The 20,131-nt window shown below is 42.5% G+C and overlaps 1 protein-coding gene across 5 annotated transcripts in view; it reads left to right on the top strand.

Moving 5' to 3' along the window:
- The window catches only part of CELSR1 (cadherin EGF LAG seven-pass G-type receptor 1), a 168,441-nt gene that overhangs the window by 100,778 nt on the left and 47,532 nt on the right, over nucleotides 1-20,131 (top strand). For all 5 annotated transcript variants that reach the window (XM_027639766.1, XM_027639764.1, XM_027639763.1 and 2 more), the window contains exons 6-8: nucleotides 16,891-17,048; nucleotides 18,105-18,268; nucleotides 19,262-19,387. In XM_027639766.1, the coding sequence (XP_027495567.1) occupies nucleotides 16,891-17,048; nucleotides 18,105-18,268; nucleotides 19,262-19,387 (448 nt within the window). The remainder of the gene's footprint in view (nucleotides 1-16,890; nucleotides 17,049-18,104; nucleotides 18,269-19,261; nucleotides 19,388-20,131) is intronic.

Raw genomic sequence — 20,131 nt, forward strand, 5'->3', positions numbered from 1 at the left:
CCAGTAGCAAATTATCAGTTTACCTGTTACTTGCTATTATAGATGTTTGCTGTCAGCATGGGGAAGACAGGGAGGAAAGCATTCACTGACCCTGATAGCTCAAACGCATTACTTTCTTGGATCCTGCTCTTGCAACCATTAAAATCAATGGGAGGTATTGAGTTAAAGGTGACCTGCATGTGACCTGCTTTCTGAAGAGGTATATATATATATATATATAGATAAGAAATTTAGGGGAAATGGGATTTTTAAAATTATTTTGGAAGGAAACATGAGGAAAGGGCTAGATTTCAGCCTGATGAATAAAACTGATAAAAAGTAGTAGAAACAACCTGTGGCTTGTTCACAGGATAGCTGACGTGATAACAATGTGAGTTGCCCTATTTGCCTCGTAAATGTACTTCCTTTCCACACAATGAGAATATAGTCAGCCTCTGATGGAGTTTGATCCTCATCCTTTGGCTCTCCTGAGCCTGCCAGCATGAGTGACGGTAGATTTAGCCATACTTGTTTGGAATAGGAGCAAAACCATGTTTGATGGTAATGACACTCAGTATCAATGATATCACATGAATTATTTGTCATTCATTGTGCATATGATTGTAGGCAGTGCTTGGGACAGAAGACTTTACTGAGCCCAGTAGTGAGTAATGTTTTTAATTAAGTGAAAACTTCAAGCCATTCTCCCAAACTTCTGATAGAAATGCAATTTTGTTCAGAATTTGAGATATACCATCAAACTTATGTTAATGTTTTACCTGACTCATTACCTCAGGGTAGAATTCATCATTTGGCACAACATAAAAATGTTTTGCGTATGGACATGTTCCTTTAATTATAGAGGGCATGTACATGTATATTTATGTGCTCCTTATCTTATGTGTTACTTATACATATATGACATCAAAGTTGCTTAAGGACGTTACTGTTCTGTAGGCAGAAGGTCCTTCTGCATCTGCTTAAGGAAGCATAGGATAATTTTACCTCAATGACAGAAAACCTGAGAAGAGCAGAGAGAAACAAGCTGTCACTGAGTATCTAATGTGCAGTGCAGTAATTTCTGGGGTTTGGATGAACAAAGCCTTGAATGACTCACAGAATGACTCACAAAAGTAACAACTGAAAGACCAGGCAGTATGTGTGCATGAGAACGTCTTCCATGGTCAAGAGGTATAAAATGATGGGTGCCTTGGAGAGTATCTCCACTGTACTGTTCTCTTGAGCCTGCAGTCTCATAGGATGAGATATTCAGGACAAATATTACTCTTTTTCCATAACTGGGATAAGGTTTCTTCTCATATCTGGTAATCAATAGTAAGCTACTGTTCTTTCACTCCTTCCTTGCGTGTCTTCAGACTGAAGAGAGTCATGGTTGTTGTTTCAGATACTTGATTGTCTTAGGAGTAGCCCACTCTTTCAGAGTAGTTCCATCCCTGTGCACTTCCCACCCAGCAGAACCCAGACCTGCATTTAGCCTGAAGACAACTGCTGCAGAAAACAGGCAAATTCTTCTGTTAGAGATAAACTTGAAAGAAATGAGGGCTGCTTAGGGTTGATCTTTGGTGTGTTGTGAATTCAAAGCACAGGAGGTGCATTGCTCTCATAGACTCACTTATGCATTCAAAATTCTCCTGCCTGTGGTGAGTGGTGGTTTCTCTTGAGTTAACTGGCCTTCATCTGGGGCAAGCTGTGGCTTGAGTATCACTGAAGACTGAGCTAATACTGTAGAGATTTAGCTGTCAGCCCACTCATGTGCTAGAATTTACCAGTACCTTCCCTTCCCAGGGAGTTTTATCCCTCATCCACTGGCTGAAAGCTGTTTCCAGGTGCCAAAACACCCTCTATTTCAGTGCCAAGTCCCGCACTGTAATTTATTTTCCATACCTCAGGTGCCTGCTGCAGCTCTCCCCTTGTGCTTGCTCTGCCGGCGGGTGAGTGGGCGGAAAGGCGGCCTTCTCCCTCACCTGTGGGTTCCTCTGCCAAAACTGATCCTGAAGGGTTATTTGCCCATGCCCATACAGCTGTGCTATGGTGCCAGCAGACCTTATTTTTTGAAGTCTGCATCCACAAATCCTCCATACTGTGGATCACTAGTAGTGCCCACAGAGTGGTTGCTGATGCCAGGGATAGCAATATATCTGGGCAAAAACAATGAACTCCATACCTGTGAGACCTCAGTGAGCCCCATTTGCTCGTGTGATCTGAGTGGTGGCTCTCTAGCACTGTTGGACAGAGCTCGTGTGCCTTGCTGTGCTCCAGACGGAGCTACGGGCAGCTGAGGGTCTTGAGGATGATGTGGGTTTGGGACTACTGTCAGCTCAAGTGGGATGAAGCTGTTTGCAACAGAGGAACAGATCCTATCTGCACTTCCTTGGGACTCGAGATGAAAGGTAAGGAAGGGCAGGGTCCTGGAGGAAAAGTCAGGAAGAAAAAGCAACCCCAGGCCAGGTCAGGGCTTCACTTGATGCTGTTCCTGTGGCTAGTAAGGCAATATGGTGGTCAGAAAGAGGAATGTCATATGGAAGCTCTGTGAATATAAATGTCCAAAGAGGCATAAATTGAGAGTATATCTGAAGATAGTATCTGTCACTGCTCTTACTGTTAAAATAAAACAAAAAACATCTGCAGGTCTGTTTTGAACCACCCACCTTCACTCCATGCACACTCTTCATCTCCATGTGCAATTTTTGTCATGCCCAAGTGTACTGGTTTTACCTGGGGTAAAGTGGACTTTCTTCACAGGAGCTAGTATGGGCTATGTTTTGGATTTGTGCTGAAAGTAGCATTGATATAACAGTGATGTTTTCATTACTGCTGAGAAGTGCTTGCACTTTTCTGCTCCTCAGGCTGCCCCACCTGCAAGGAGGCTGGAGGTGCACAAGGAGTTGGGAGGGGACGCAGCTGACTCCAGCTGACTACAGGGGTATCCCATGACAGAAGGGAAGAAGAGGGAAGGAGTGAGTGTTCACAGTGATGGCATTTATCTTCCCAAGTCAGTGTTACACCTGATGGAACTCTGCTTTCCTGTGTGCGCAGCTTTTGCTTTGCCTATTAAATTGTCTTTATCTCAACCCACAAGTTTTCTCACTTTTACCCTTCCGATTCTCTCCCCCATCCTGTTGTGGGGAAAGTGAGCAAGCAGCTGTGTGTTCTCCAGGCTTAGCTGCTTGCTGGGGTTAAACCATAACACTAAGCAAGAAATAAGCACTTTGCAATAGGCCTGTTGTTCAGCAGCTTCAGGATAAAGACTGTCTACAATGGGCAGGAGAAAAGGCCTTGAGATAAAAAATGCAATGTTTTCCTGACAAGCTTGGATATGTAAATGGAAGGTTGTTGGATTTTGAGTTTGTTTGAATGTTTGTTTTTTGGGATCAGGGAGGAGGAGCATCCCCCCATTTTCTAAATTGGGAAGAAAAATCAGCCAGTTTCTTTGCTTGACTTTTTTGCACAGACACCTTCCAGATCCCTAGTCCAATGGCAGCTCCTGATGTAGCAAAAGGAAAAAGGCGGGTAAATGTACAAACTTGGCAGACAGCCCAATGAACCCATTGAGCTCCCAAGGGAGACGTGAGCATGGAAGCAGCAGCCTCAGGAAGCAGGAGCTAGGAGTGTGCAGCAGCCAGCAGGGCCCACCAGCAGGTGTAGAGGGACAGTACACTGCAGCAAGGGTGACACAAATTCACCTTAGATGTGTCGTGTCCTGCTGGAGCATGCCTGGTTCATATGAGCACCTGCTTCAGCTGACTGCATAGCAAGCATAAGCTCTTGGGTTCAGTCTTGTACAACCTCTGCATTTTCTCATACTCTTACATGCATTATGACTGCTGCTCGTTAGCAGAATTACCTTTAAGATTATGTTTATAGCAAATCTCTAACGTTCATCACTGCCTTTGTTTTACTAGAGCCTCTGTTTTGATTCTGGGAGCTTGTGTCACACAACTGCCTTACAGTGACCAGAGCCAGAGCATGGCTGAAAGACTTGAGGAGGCATATGCAAAACTTCCCTTTTAAAAGCTCAGATCCAATCCTGTTCTCCCACCCAAGACCCAGCTGGGACCATATTTCATACAGCCACAAGTCACTGGGATAGCGACAGATACCCCTAAAAAATTAGGGTGAACTGGTGCAATTGTGTGCAACTGGAAGCTTGGTGGCCACTTGCAATCCCTTGCCACGGGCAGGCAGGATGTGCCCTTCAGTCCGAGGGCACAAGCACAAATGGCACAGGCGGTCACAGGCAGTGGGAGTGGTGCTGGTCAGTGTTGGAGAGGTTAATGTAGCACTTTGTTTTGAATAGGGTGGGATGTGCACAGCAACCTCTGACTGTCTGCTGCAGAGACAAGCACAAACCCTGCTGGCTACAGCACACATGCCCCTGTACCAGGTACCTATGGAGCTGACAGATACGTTATCTCATTTCCTTCTGAAAACACAGACCCTCTCTGATGATGGCAAGTTCCTCTATTATGGAAATATATTCTGTATTCAGGACTGACAATTGATTTTACCACTTGGCCTTGGAAAAAAAAGGCAGATATCAACGTTGTAGTGAAACTCAGATTGTGACAACTGTGCCAAAAGACACACATGACACTGGTAATTGCTTTCTTTCCTATAAAAGGAACTAATTCTTCTTAGAAGTTCTGGGTTCTCACCACGCTGTTCCCCCAGGAGCAACAGGCAAACAGGAGCATCATGCAGTGGGCTCAGCACAGGTTTCCCTGTACCACCCTATCCCTGTGCTGCCTCTCGAGTGGAAAGTTCCCATTCCAGTACAAACACCTTGTTTGCTCAGCTCTTGGTCTCCCTGCTGAGCCTGCCAAGGAAGCTGCCAGTGCTGTGGGTGATTTATGAGGCAGGCACATGCCTGTAGCTGAATAGGGATTGCCAGCTCCTTGGAGAAGTGCCACATAGCTGCCACCAGCTAGGCATAACTTCTAGTCATTGGACACAGGGTGAAAGACACTGCCCTCATGTATCCAGGACACCCCCCAGTATCGTTTACTTCTTAATCTGAACAGTCAAGAAAAGTGGTTGGCAATTAAATTCTTAGATGGGTATTAGGTATTACCCCTTTTTCTGGGGAGCACCTCTCACACCAGAGCAGGGTTGCCCCAGATGAGTATTGAGTTTTGTAACTTGGTTGGAAAAGACAGACCCCAACAGAAGTCAAATAACTGGAAATGCAATTAGTAATAAAGGCTGGGTATGACTTGTGCAAATGTCTATCACTGGTGACATCTGAGCAGATGTAATTGTGATCTCAGGGAGAATTTATGAAGTTAATCCTCATGGTGGCTTCCAGACTAATTTGTTAAGGGATTGAGGGATATTTTCTAAATAAACAATGCACTTGTTGAAGATTATGGTAATGCCACTGTTGATCAGATGTGGGCCCTGCCAGAGTTTGGATTTTGCTGGCTCAGATTGACTTGCTGTGTTTACAGCATCTGTGATCAACACAGACCTGCTCCAGCATAGCTTGGCATTCTGTGATAAAGAAAAATGCAGAAGGGTAATTGCAACTGTCAAGCAGACACTGGGGGTAGGGAGGTACTGGAAATACTGTAGATGTCATTCAGTTAGGAGCAACCTACTTCTCTGAGCATATTTTTCCAGGAAGAAATAGAATTTTGTGGTGTTTCCAAACCTAAATTCATAATATTTCTAAAAAATGCCAATATAGCTTTTCAAGGCTCTCTCAAACGTGTAAGGCAGAAAGCACGTTACAATTTAGTGCTTCCTCTTAAAACAAACCACATATTCTTACTTAAGATTTAGCAATATTTCTTCAAATTTTATCATTTCTGTATCACCTTTTTCATGGTGAATATTTAATATTTAATAGTGGAATGTACTGCAGGGGTCTAGAGGCCAGTGGTGTTACAGCAAGGAGGAGGTTGTGGATAGTGCTAACTTCCAGCAGAGCACGGATGGTAGACTTCACCACATCGTCAATTTGTGCTGGATGCCTTTCCTTCTATGGCAGTTTCATGAGATCAAAAGTTCTGCCATAGCTTAAGCATAAGGAAAGGTTGCAGGACACCAGAACCACAGGAAGCATAACCGCAGTCAGTTCATTAGGTCTAGTTTTGAGGACTTGGCTATACTTATCTGTGTAAGTGCAGGACCTCTTCTTCACAAAGAAAGTTATCAGGGTCTCCTCAGTTATACAAGGAAGAAGAGCAATTCAAGGGAAAAAGTCACGTCCTTTGTTAGCCACAACCAAAATTTTAAGCAGCATCCTGAGAGACAGGCAATTTTAATTTACTTTTTAACTCAAAATGTCAAGGAATTTTGACTGAATTTTGACTTGGATTACCAAGATAGTTAGCCAGAAGGAGGTTATGGTAGTTTTTTCACAACTTTCTTACAAGAATAGAAATTACTGTATTAGCAGAGTATTGTGCTTTTTTGGTGAGCAGGCTTGTATACTGGGTGAAGCATGTGGTAGGTAGTGCTGGAGGCACATGTGCGAGATGAGGGTATGAGGAGTTTCTAGCTATGCATTTGTATTACTTATCTATACTATGTATTTTTGGTGCTAGTGGGCATGTCCATTAAAAAAACCTAGCAATTAAAATTACAAGCAGCTAGAGGAAAGGAAAGAAATTAGATTTTTCATTGCATATGAGCATTTTACATTTAAAGTTCAAAATGTTTTTCTAGTCAAACACATAAAATATGTTCCTTGTGTCTGAATACAAAAGATGTAATTTCCCGCATGTTCAGAACTCAATTTTTAAAATGCCATGAGAAAAGGTAATCTCGGAAAAAATAGTTCAGTTTATGAGTCATTTCCTGGCTTTCTGGCTGATGATTCAAAGACTCACATCCTTGCTGAGGTCAAATTCATCCTCTTCCACCCAAATCCAGAGGATCATCAATGAAAATCCTAGTCTAGGTAAGACCATAGATTTACTATATAGAAACTGAAGCTTGACAGATTCTGATAAGATACAATATATAATTATAATATATATAATATGCAATATCATTAATAGTGAAGGTGTATCATCTTCATGATAATATGCCCACAGTTCTGATAGTCTCACTGTTCCTTGAAATCTTTAAATCAAGTCAGTATTTCCCTTTCTAAAGGAAAATTTTTGCTTGGATGCAAGTCATGTTATTAAGCAGGACTCACTAGGTGATGTTCTGTGGTTAAGGCTGATTAGATGAGAACATGATTCCCATCCTGAAAATGTGGCAGAATCCTCCTCACCTTGAACTCCCACCTGTAATATTGAAGTTGGGAAGCCTAGAGCTTAGAGCAGGAGAAAGAAATGTTGCTGCACATTTGCCCCGTTTGTAGACTCTTCCATGGCATATACCACTCCCTCAGTGGGACTTTGGTCTGGCCTGTGACGACCATTTACATTCCTAACATCTCCTGAAAAGCACTGAAGGACTGCCTGGCTAATATTTACTTTTTCTTGGTCTTGAATGTGGTTGCAGAGCCCTTGCAGGTGTTAGTGGGTTGTAAGGGGGTGGGAGGTGGGCAGCTGATCTGCCCTTGCAGAACAGGCACACGTGAGCCTGGACTTTAAAAGCCCCTCCCTGCAATTCTACCGATATTTATTCATGTGGGTTTCGATTAGTAATAATTGGTTTCGTTGTTTTTTGTTTGTTTTTTTTTTTTTTTCCTGGTACAGGGTAAGTGCAAAGTGATTGATATCTGGGAAAGGAAATCAGGATTTGGCTGTGGAATGACATTCCATTGTCTTGACACGAAATAACAAATAACTCGACTCTAAATCTGTGTCTCGGGAAATTAAAGTGTAAAGCAGTGAAAGTCATTTGGAGGTCATTGAGATGTAAAGTGTGACCTGCTCCCCAGGCCTGAGTAGCTCAGCTCTCAGTGACAGCTTTGAGAAATCTCTCAGGCGACTGGGGAAGAGAGGGCAAGCTTGTACCCAGTGCCTGGCTCTTTCTCTCCCCCGCCTGCTTTTGAAAGTGTTGTTCTCACAGAGTTTGCAAACACCACCTGAAAACACTAGTCATTTTGGTGGCAATTTTATATGCAAACACAAACAGTAACTTTTCAGAAACCACCCACAGGGTTTTCACTCTGCCAGTGACAGTAGGGACCATGTCTTGTCAAAACCAGCCTGAGCCCCTACTCTTTTGGAAGCCTCATCTTTGGCAAGGCAGCTCAGTACTTACTCCTCTCACTCCTGGGTTTTAAAAGGCTTAATTTGTGTACCTATTTACAGCAATTACTGCCACTCTACATCTGTGCCCACCCTACACCAGAACTGAGTGTCAGCTGTGTGGTTTTCCTCCTGGTGTAGGGCTCTCAGGTCACCCTGGGGAACCTGGCACCCAGTGGTGCTCCTTGAGCCCATGTTTGCTCAAGCCATCTGACCCCTCTGCACTGTAAAAATCTGCAGATGTAATGGCATCTCCCAAAATGGTGATTTTCAGCTCTTTCTGAAGGCTGAGGAGGTGCAAGGGACCTCCATGAGATTTGGCAGACTCTGAGTGACCCTTGGCTCACCTTAAGGCCATGAGGACAGCGCTTGAAGGCTACACTGTGCAGCCCAGCCTGGCAAGGGCTTCTACAAAGCCAGTGGAGTCATTGAAATGGCACTTCAGGTATTTGGTGCAAGTTCTTTGAAGTGCACTCTTATCTCCATTTAATCATGCAGTAAATCTACAGTAGCTTGCTGATTTCCAGTAACTTTTCAGGTGTTATGCATCTGTCTGTGCAGCGAGAGGAAGCGGCACTTTGCAATCACCTGGTCATGCAAGGCTCTGTGTACCAGGAGACTCTTGCATAGATCCAGCCATGGAGTCAGGGGAGAGCCCATGGAAAAGTGTGGGATTCCTGGATTTTATAGACTGAAATGTGACTCCATTATCCACACTAAGCAGCAGTTTGCTTGGCAATCTGCTGTGGTGGTGATTGCCAGGGATGTGTCCAGGAAGGAGTTAGTTGCTGTGCGTAAGTGTCAAGGTGTGCTATATCTAGGTATTTCTTGGACTCTGAGAGCAACAACACTCACATCCTGGATGCAAAATTATTTTGTAAAATGTACAAGATTTATATAAAGCCAAAGATATTTGAGAATGGAAGGTAGATAGGGACAAATGGCAAAGAGAGAAGGGTTTGCTGAAGTGGGAGAGGGCAGCATGTGAAGGAGAACAAGAATGTTCTTCCAGCATCCTCCTCATGCTCTTCTTTCCCAGTTCTCCAAGGATGCCGGAAGAACATCCTTGTTGGTGGAAGGGAGGGAAGCAGCAAAATAAGCTGAAAAAGAGTTCACAGGGCAGGAGAGGTCAGGGGGAAGGCACCCCTGACAGATCAGAAGGGAGAAGAGGACCGCAGAACATGGACAAGGGCACCCTAACCATGGTTAGTGGTGTCTCCCACAGGGAAAGCTGAATGTTGTCTTGAGGAGTGGCCATGGTCTCTTTACAGGCAAAACAGGTCCTTGTTGTGTCACTGATTTAGCATCAAAGAGCTGAGAATCATCTGGGAATACACATTTGAGGATAAAATTTCAATTTGCAGACAGAGAAAACTCTTTCTTCCCATCAGCACTACAGCAGCCCTTGACAAAAGTAGTCAAATCATAGAATATATCCTTTGTAGTAGCTGGACGTGCAGATACTGGTCACAGTGTGGAGGCAAGGAGCACATCTGGACACTGTGTCTGTGTGACAGTGGCTTTTCACAGCCTCACTGCCACTGACCACATGTTGGGACAGGAGGGCTGTTCCCCATCTGTGCCCTAGCACTGAACAAGCAGCAGCAATTCAGGCCAGTGCCATTCACTGGTGCCAGATCTCATAGCTGTGCCTAAAGCCTCCTGCTTTGAATATCAAAGTTTAGCCTCTGGATGCAGCCCTGAAGGAGATAACAAATGAGGCCAGTAAAACTCGCTTGACTTTGTGGCCCAGCCCGGATCCTGAAGATTGGTGTTGCAGGGCGTTTCTCTAGGAAAAGGAACTGGTCTGGTGGCTTTGCAGGATTTGCATTTTTGATTCACTGATGGGAAGCTTTCATTTTGGTTTTCCTTTTCACTGTCACAGGTTCTCATGTTTCTGTACAGACTTGAGCCAAATTTGTATAAAGAAATGCCATTAAAATATTCAGTGAATAAAGGGGATACAAGCATCAAAGAAGTAAAGGGGTTTATGTGAAATGATTTGTCCTGCCTTTCCCTGGTGACTAATCGGCATGTGTAAAAGATTCGCTGTTCTTCACACCGCCTATTTTAAAGGTGCTCTGGCAATCTGTAGGAGAAAACGCAAAAAAGCAAGGATTAACATTAGTGGTTTGTCTAATCTGGCGTAATTTGGAGTGGTCTGCAAGTCCATTCTAAGCTTCTCCGGCATTTCCCGGTCTCTCCACCGGGATTGCAAGCACGGTGCTTTCCCTGTTTATTTTTTTTCCTGCTTATTTATTTATTTTCCTTGCGGGGGGGCCGGGCTCAGGCAGCTTGCCCAGGGAGACCGCCGCCGCCGTGGGCCCTTAATGAGCTTTTTGACCACTGAAGCAGCACAGCATCGCCTGGGAATCGGAGGGGGTTTCTCCCTTCGCCGCGTCAGATCGCAGGGCAGGGGCCGGCGGGTTAACGAAGGAGCCGGGGCGGCTGGCGGGCTGCCTAATGAGCGCCGGGGAACCGGGCAGGGGGGACCCCGGCGGCGGGCGGAGCCCCGGCAACAGCATCCAGCGGGACCCGATGCCAGTTGCTCCATTTTTTCCCATTATTACTGTAGCTGGAAGCGTTAGAAAACGAAGAGCCCCAAAGGGTATGATTATGAGGCATTTTCCACCCAGCACTTTTGGGGGTGGTCGGTTCTGGAATCGGCACATTAACAATACAGAGGAGAGCTTTTTTTGGTGTTAAAAAAATCACTAGGAAACAGATTCTTTTTAACCTTTAACCACTCCAAACAGCCAATAAATCATTAGCTACTGATTAACAGAAACAGAAGGGTAACTTATTGTCTGGTAAGCAAACTCTTGGAATCAGTGAAAGGCTGGCACTGGCTTCAGGATTGCTTTTCTTCTTACACATTTGCACTTATTAAAAAGACAAATAAGCCAAGCTCTGCATATTAAGCTATGCCATGCAAAGCATTTTGCTAAAACACTAACTTTCTAAAATGGATAGATTTTTAATGTATTTGCTGAGCTAAGCAAATGCATTATTTACTCTCTTCAGCATCCTGTCTGTCCCCCAAAACCAGGTCTCCTCGTGCCAAGCATAACGAGGTAGGTTGTGTCTCATCTGCAAGCATTCCCAGTTTGTGTTCTCTAGGTCTTGGCCATACTTACAGTCTACTGCTGAATCGTCTCCTCAGCTCCTTCAAAAGACTTAATTGGGTGACTAAAGCAGGCGGAAGACCTCCAAGCCGAGATCTGGACTGGAGAGCACAGCTTATAATTCAGTCTGAATTCAGGAAATATCCATGATGTTGGAACACTCTCTCCCATAGCCAACCAAAACCACTCTCCCTCTTTCTGTCTGTGAGAAAAGTCAAGTGGCAATTTTTTATCTACGAATGGAAGTTGGAAAGAAGTGTTCTGGTAGAAGAAAAGTTTGTGAGACTTTTGGAAAAGACTATTATCTTGCAGATTACCTGATAGAAGGGTGAGATGCAGGAATCTGAGTGTCAACACTGCTGCTGATTGACTAAACAAACATTTGCATTTTGGAGTATTACTATTACATGTACAGTATCTAGTCTGGTTTAATTCAAAATAAGTCAAAATTCCAAAGATTGGATTATTTGCTTAAACCTCTCCAACAATTTTGCATCCTGACTTTTGGAAACAGTAGAATATATAATGTAAAAGTAAAACAGTTAAGTATTTAAGACAAGCTTTCCATTGTCCGTTAATCTATATGTCTGTCCATTCACAGTGCATTATTAGACCATCTGTGTCTTTAATAAGTAACTGTGTAGGCTCTCACAGTTTAAATATTTACTTTAACATAATAGAGAATCCACATGAAACTGAGATACATGAGAATATCCATGTCCAATATTTTAACTGGAATGGGAGTGGATTTTTGTAGTAGATTTGCAAACTATAAACAGATGTGTTTTGATGACCTTCTCTCCTTTATCTGGTCTCAATTTATAAAACACAAGTTCACAGATTAAGCTTCTCAGGGTTTTTCATGTGCCTGAGAAAATCTACATGTGTTCCTTGCTGTTGAAGTTGTGGCGAGAAGTCCAAACATTGGTCTGTACTTGGTTTTCATGAAAATCAGATTTGGCATTGCTGGTGAAATAGCTCCACAGTGGCATTCTCTCACTGCAACCTGAGAAAGTCACCACAGGTGACCAAAGGGAGTTCTGTGTCCCTTTGTAGCTTGAGGAGGTCACTCCTCCACGTCACTGCTGAGGACAGCAGATGAGTCTCACTGTTGTCTCTGCTATGGTCAGAATGGGACCTGCACTTTTCAAAAGACATCCTGGAAGACTGTCATTCCTGTAGTTGCAGTCTGCCTGTGACTCTATCTGGGCAAGGATGAATGTCATGGGTTAGACATGAAATTGGAGATTGTCACTCATAGGTCAGAACCACTAATCTCCTTCATGAAAGTTCAGTGAGGCAAAGGTAAGATTTGCCTTTTTAGGTACTTTTTTGGCAATTTTAGGTACTAATTGCCGTAATTTCAGGAACATAATTGTGCTTCATCTTGTTTTACAGATAGAGAAAAAAGTAGGTGGCTTCTGCTCTTACACATTGATCCTGAGACAGGGCTACTTCTTTCTCTTCTCCAAGTGACTCTGTATGTGATTATAACAGGAAAACACAAGAGCTGGTATAACAAACAAAATGAATTTCAATATGGGGTGCACAGAATGTTTGAGGAGTCACTACCTAGTGGTGATAAAACACTGCAACACTCAGGGATGCTTTTTATTCCTTTTCTTTTGAGTCCAGGAATAATCTACTTCTTTCATAGTTTGTTTAAGGGAGACCAAATTCTCCCTCTGGCACTGCTTGGTACCTCATCTTGCTACTCAATTTTACAGCATGTGGTCTTTGAAGTTTGAATCCCAACCTCTTTCTGGACAAGCACTAACTGAAAAGGCAGCCTTTAGCGTTAGGTAGCAAAAGATAAATTTTCAGCCCCATGAGCAGGAACTCAGTTACATGACTTGCATTACCATTAATGGGGGTCATGCTGGTAAATTCCTGTACACCACATTGCACATTTACTCATGAGTGCAGAATTGGCACAGCTAATGAAACTTGCCTTTCGTGTAGCGTGGTGTTTCAGGAGATGAGTCTGACAGGCAGAAAGGACTGCTAAGTACCCAGATGAAAGTCTGGCTTTTAACTCCTTGAACATATTTCCAGAAAATAATAGTGTGAACTAATGCTAGTTAGTATTAGCTGTTCCTACTGTTAGGGATCAATCTTGCTCCAATAGGACTTCATCAAGGCAAAGATCATGCCTGAAATGTAAATCTGGTGCTGTCACTTAGTGCTGGTAATTCACTTTCTTGTGCATTTTCCAGGTAGTGCTTGCTGTTACTCATTTTTTTTCAAGCATAAGCCAGTCCTCTGCTGATACCAGCTTCTGTAATCATAAACAAATTAAGTTATTTTTTATAATTTTCATCCCTGCTGCTCTCCCAAAGATGATCCCTCCTATGGATGAGAATCACCTGGTGATTTCCAGCCTATGTTACTCATGGGCATCTCATATCCCTTTGTTCTTTTACTGTGTCCATTGTAGTGATAGCATCTTCTCATATCCAAACCCCTTACTCAGCCTTTACTTTACTAGACTTAACACACCAAGTCCATTTTGCCTGTTTGATAAGGTAAGCTTTTCATTACTCTGGCTGCTATTCTGTGCACTTGGTGTAGTTGGAAGGTATTTTTAATAAATGAAATCAGAATTGCCCACAATATTCTATCCTACTCAGTGTCATGAAATTTCCCTAATATGCATCTCTACAACAACCCAGTGTTGCTTTTTAATCTCACTGTGATCCCTAATTGTTTTGTAATCAACTAGTAGGAGTTTTTTTCTTATTTTTCACCATTTAGTGCTGATTGTCTCCGAGTCTGCAAGAGGAATTCTTTACATTAGATCCCAAGTTTCATGTTGTGGGATTAATTCTCTTTCTTGCATGCAACTGTTCAAAATCATTCTTTTTTTAATGCATGATGCTCTAAATATTCTTTGCATCACCAGCAACCTATATTTAGTATTAATCAAAATATTAAATGAAGACAATCTATTTAATGATTCAATTCTGTAGGAGCTCCTAACTTAGGCTTCCTTTGTTGCACTCTTTTATTTATTTCACATTATTTCAGTTATAAAGTATTCCCTATGCTAGCTGTTGAGAAGGTGAGTAGTGTAGTACTTGCCACATATTTTGAGTCCTTGTCCCATTAAATCACTCAGAAAATATCTCTTTCTTTTCCCAACATATTCTTCCATTTTGGTAAAAAGCCTGTTCCATCAAATGAGCCTTTAATGTGGTCAGAAAATCAGTATGCGTTGAACTAAGTATGGCCTGAACTGCCAATACATTTCTTTTTGTTCAATGAAATATTCCCTTTCTTCTTCATCACCTTATGATTCTGTGTGGTCATCAGAGCTGAAGAGATCTGCACTGCAATGAACAGTTAACATCTAGAGAAACACTTTGCAGTTTCTATGTTAAATAAAAGTAGAAAAAAAAAATCAATTTTCCACTGCAGCTAGTGACTGTGAAGGAGCAGCTGCAAACTGCTGAGTCTCATCAGGTTGCAATCGTGATTAACATTGGGCAGATCCCCCCTGCCGCGAGAATAAATACCCCGCCTTTGTCAAGGCTCCCATGTAAGAAACAATAGATTATTTCAGTGAAGCACAAGAACATAAATGTTAATCGAATCATTCCTTCGAATGAATAGAAGTAGCACCCAGAATGTAAACATTTTAATTTTGGAAGGGAAGGTCTGTCTGCCTGTCCGTTGGTTAATTTTCTATGTATTTTTTCATTTACTTTGAAAAGCTGCTCACTAACATTGCCATCATTGCATACAATAACATTTTCAGCACTGCAAATACATATGCTTCCTGTCTTTCTAAGCTAGGCAGTGGCAAAGTCCAGGGAGTATCGGAAAAAATAAAATCAGCTTTAATATCACTCAAGAGAGGTCAAAACCTTTTACTGAATAACTGCCAAACTATGTGATCACATTAGTTCTTGGTGAAGGAAATGGAACATACTTTCCAACTGGAATCGACACCAGGAAACGCATTTTAAAAATGTTTTTATACATTGGGATAATTACCCTTAAAAATAGATTTGTCTCTCTTTACAGATGATGAAAGTGTTTTTAAGTATTTTAACAAATTTGTGTGTGTATAAGCAAAACAAAAAGAAGTGATTTATCCCCTTACTGCTTCCTTGCTTGCTGTACAAATACAGAATTTCAGAACGCAGTTGAGCAATACATGTTTTAAAGCGAGCATACAGGAAACTACTTTGATGCCCAGACATCTTCATTTTCATATGGTTACAACTATTGTTGATCAACACATCATAAAAATATGTTTTGGCTTTCAGTTGTGCTGTGTGTCTGGTCAGATCCTGCAGACTTTGCTCCTGTGGGGTATCAGTTTGCCCACAGAAGAACAGCAGCAAAGCCAGCTGAGTTCAGCTCGTTGCTTCTCTTGTACCCTCAATGTCCTCAGAGATCCTGCACCAGTAGTAGATGAGAACTCCTTAACTCTATATGAACACTGAACTTGGAAAAGGTTTTCCTATAGAATTTGCTAGTTCTTCACCGAGGCTGCTATGCTACTTTTATATGTGCACCCTTTTTTAACAGTCATAATGCACTTCTCCCCTGGACAGATCTGTCTCTTAAGGTTCTACACAGCAGATATCATCTCCTGCCAGTCATGCTGGGATACATCTTGTCAGTTACAAAATTAGTGGAGATGAAGAATGTGTTTGTGGTGGAAGAACAGAAGTTTGATGGTTGGGATTGAATTCCTGGTGGTCCCATAGGTTTTCCTGTCTGTTGAGATCACTGAATTTCCCCAGGTGTTGGTAGGTGCTGAAGTGGGGAGAACAACAACTGACAGCAGGTGCTTGGCAGAGTGAGCCAGAAACAGTGAAGATGTGAAGCTGAGTGTGATAATTCTGGTTTTGTGGCCCATGTTCACCAGGGCATGTTGTGATTGGGTGGGTAGGAGTTTCCTGCTGCCTAGGAGAAGCCAGAGATGAGGGAAAGCCACAGTTTTTATTGTCTCTCGAAAACACACCTTTTTCCCATCTTCTGTGCTGCACCTGCAGTGTCAGTCTGTGTGCCTGGACCAAAGCGTCTGCATGAGCAAGCATATTTCTGTCCATTATTTTTGATTGTCCAGCTCCACAGGTCACTGTCTCTATTCTCCTGTAACCTAGAAACTGGGGACTTCTCAGAAGGCTCAGCAATGAGCAGTGGTATTTCGTGTGCTCCATCCTGTAGCTGGAACAATCAGGCTTCAGCTAAGCTCCCTCCCAGTCATCAGACAACCTCTCACTACAGCCTTTATAAGGGCCTGAACTCAGTTTCTGGCAATCCTGACAGAGTACACCCATCAGAGAAAATTTGATTTAAGCCTTTAGCCTCACTTATAGTATTACATTATTTTAGGGTTTTCATTCACTTGGGGTGAAGAGGTGCAAAGTGAAGACAGTTTATTAGACTTTACTATGCAGAAGTGAGAAAACATCTCTTTGGGGTTTTTTCTTGCCTAAATGTTATAGAATAGCTTAACTTCTGCTGCTCTCTTTACATAGTCTACTTTTGTCCCTTTTGGGGGGGTAGTAAGAAGTATGTTGTCGAGCTGACTGAACGAGCGTTTAAATCCCATGTGTATGTAGCACTGTATGACACATTCCATTTATTTTTTGAAGCCAAACATTGGCCGATTAGGAATTCCTCATGGGCCTTCTGGAGAGAAGGTGGCTGTGGTGACTGTGGACGACTGTGACACAGCAGTGGCTGTGCGCTTCGGGAGCCTCATTGGAAACTACACCTGTGCTGCTCAGGGGACTCAGACCGGCTCAAAAAAGTAAGGATTCCTTATATTTTTGTTTTCCACTCATTCTCTTCTTCCAGTGGAGAGTCAACAGGATGCAATTAACCACTAAGCAATTAACCAGTAATTGGAAAAGGAGATATGATTTAACAAGAAAAAGTAACGAGGTTTAGTTTGGGAGGTGGAATTTGTTGGAGGCTACTGCAAGGGTCAGTACACCAAATTCCTTTTAAAATTAAAAACGAAAAACAAGAAAAAAAATACCTGAAGGTCAGTCCATCTACTTGGTGTGAAAATGTAGAGAGAAGGGCAAATAAAATGTCAGACTTTATTAATGAAGGAGATGGCTGAAGAGCTTATTACTTTCATCATTTAAGTTAAAAGTCCTATCTTGAAATAGAAATAAAGGAGGTACAGAAAAGGCCATTGAAAATCATTAGGTGTGAAAAAAGGTTTCCTGACAGGTAAGACCAAAAAACATTAGTACTTCTGAGTTTAAAGAGAAGATGAACAGTAAGCAACATAGAGGGGATATAAAGTAATGAGTGATAGCAGAAAGACCATTGGTGCTCTAATCCCAAAAGAAGGGCACACCATTAAAATTGGGACTAATTCAAACTGACCAGATGATACACTTCTCACACAGTGTGGTGTCATTTAGTAGAACCTGCATCCACTAAATGTAATTAAGACTAAGATTTTCAGAGGCTTTTAAAAGGGTTGGCACTATATAATAATTAGGTCATTATATAAAAATGTACAGCATCTCAACCTTTGTGCTGAGCAGCATAAGCCAGTCCCTACATGACTGGGATCAGAAACAAGCATCCTGTGGCTGCACATTTTTCCATAATTTTCACTTTCTTCTTCATATTTGCCACTATTAGGGACAAGTCACTGGATTCTCTATGCATATAACAGCTTCTAAGTTAAAAGTTAGTGTTTCTGGAAGTGCTCATGTAGCAGAGGGAGGTGCATGGCAACACAGATAGACTAAACAGCTCAAATGTGCTTATGGAAGCAGCAATATAAAGAACAAAACAAACCAAACTGTTTGCAAGAAATTATGAGCAATTCTTTTTTTTTCAGATCTTTGGACCTAACTGGTCCACTCCTCCTTGGCGGTGTCCCAAACTTGCCTGAAGATTTCCCGGTGCACAACAGGCAGTTTATTGGCTGCATGAGGAACCTCTCCATTGACAGCAAGCCCATCGACATGGCCAGTTTCATCGCCAATAATGGCACTCTGCCAGGTATGAGCAACTAGCACCCCAAAAATCAACACAAGAAAGGTCTCTGCCACAACTGTGTGTGTAGCCAGGCTTAGGGTGTTGAAGGGGCCAGCACTGGGAGGAACCCCAGGAAGGAGCAGGAAACAGAGGGGTCTGAAATTATGCTTGTCCCCCTGTTAGCACCGCTGAGGGCAAAGCAGCCAAGTGGCACGGTTGCTGAGCATTGTGCTGCCACCGTGCCTCTGGCGTGGCTGCATCCAGACCTCGTTTGTTTGAGCAAGGTGCAGTCCTTGCCTGTGCCAGAGAGGCACACAATAGCCTGTGGCACAGGGCACACTTCCAGGATTAGGCAGCACACAGGAAAGGACTGGGCTTGTTTAGACCTTCTGCATTGCTAGGAGTTTCACCCAGAATTTACTGCTAAATGAACTTTTCTTTTTCTATTTTTTTAGCTACCTTTCAAATGTCATCTTGCTCTGAAAGCCAGTGAGATTAGTTCATGAAAAAAGATAGCACTTTTAATGACTTTTTAATCAATTGTCTTTGTTCTGTAAACAAAATTCTGAAATCCCTCAAATCTGAAACCTGCTTCATGAGGCAGCCTGTTGGAGGTTCTGATTTGGTTTCCAGCCTTGGATCCCTGATCAGGATTAGTTCTGGTGATTAGGTGTACAGAATGTTGTCATCATCCTAGAACTGGCTCTTACACACAAAAATGGCAAGTCTTTTCTGTCCATGCTGCTGAAAGTCTGAAGTATGTTGTGTTGATTGTGCATTAAGAACGGAGTCGTAGCATACACTTTTGATAGATAGATTTGTCTCTATGAATTTGACATATGATCAGTGCACATGAACTTTGCCATCCACATTTTGCTTCACTGACTTCACTTCTTCAAAAAAAGAAAGCAAAAAGCCCAAACTTATGTCGTGTCTTTACATAAAAACTCAAATACAGTCATTTAGAGCCTTTTTCTTGTTAAAACCTTGCAAAGTAGTGGTTTTCCTCAATTTCAGGCTGTGCAGCGCAGAGGAACTATTGTGAAACCAACTGGTGCCAGAATGGAGGCACATGCATCAACAAGTGGAACATGTACATCTGTGAGTGCCCCGTACGCTACGGAGGGAAAAACTGTGAGCAAGGTAGGATGCAAAGACCTCTTTATACACTGTCATGTGTGCATGTTTCATTACCTGTCATTAATATCTCATAGCATCTATGTCAAACTGTCATGCTTAAGGGTAACAGAAGATTGCAGTTGAGACTAAAAGTCACCCATTATCTATGTGAAATAATTTTGGAGATCACTTACGTAGTAGATGACATACTGTCATGAATAACAGCAGCTTTCATTGATTTACTTACATAAGCAAAATCGTTCCAAAGAACTTGGCAGTATTCAGTAATTTGTTTATAGTAAAATGCCTGATCCTAAGCCCCTTTAAATCAGTGGAAAGAATCCCGCTGACTTTATTGAGCTTTGACTCAACCCAGGGATCAGTATGCAGTTTTAATCACCACTTTCTTGGCAGGAAGGCATTCTCTGCTAAGTATGAGCACTTTCAGTTTTACTGGGTTTTTCTTTGATTGAACACAATGTGCGTATATTTGTAAAACCTCATTAATAAAGGATAAGGAAGGAGCAGCAGGTGAGTTTTATAAGGTGTGAATGACTTGCAGTTTCTTCCCTAGAAGCAAGAGGTCGTCTCTGTGGGGAGTCCCATGGGGTTGGTGCCGTAAGGTGGCTGTTCCTTTGGAGTCTTCCTGGAGGCTTCCAGAAAGGAAAACCTGCTTATACTAGGCATAGCTTTCCTAGAAACAGAAGGCCAAATTCTGGCCCCTGATGCAGATGTGCTAGGTCTTTGCTTCCCTTATCCCTTGTGACA

The sequence above is a fragment of the Corapipo altera genome, unplaced genomic scaffold (assembly GCF_003945725.1).
Source record: "Corapipo altera isolate COAL_440 unplaced genomic scaffold, ASM394572v1 1b, whole genome shotgun sequence".
Lineage (NCBI taxonomy): Eukaryota > Metazoa > Chordata > Aves > Passeriformes > Pipridae > Corapipo > Corapipo altera.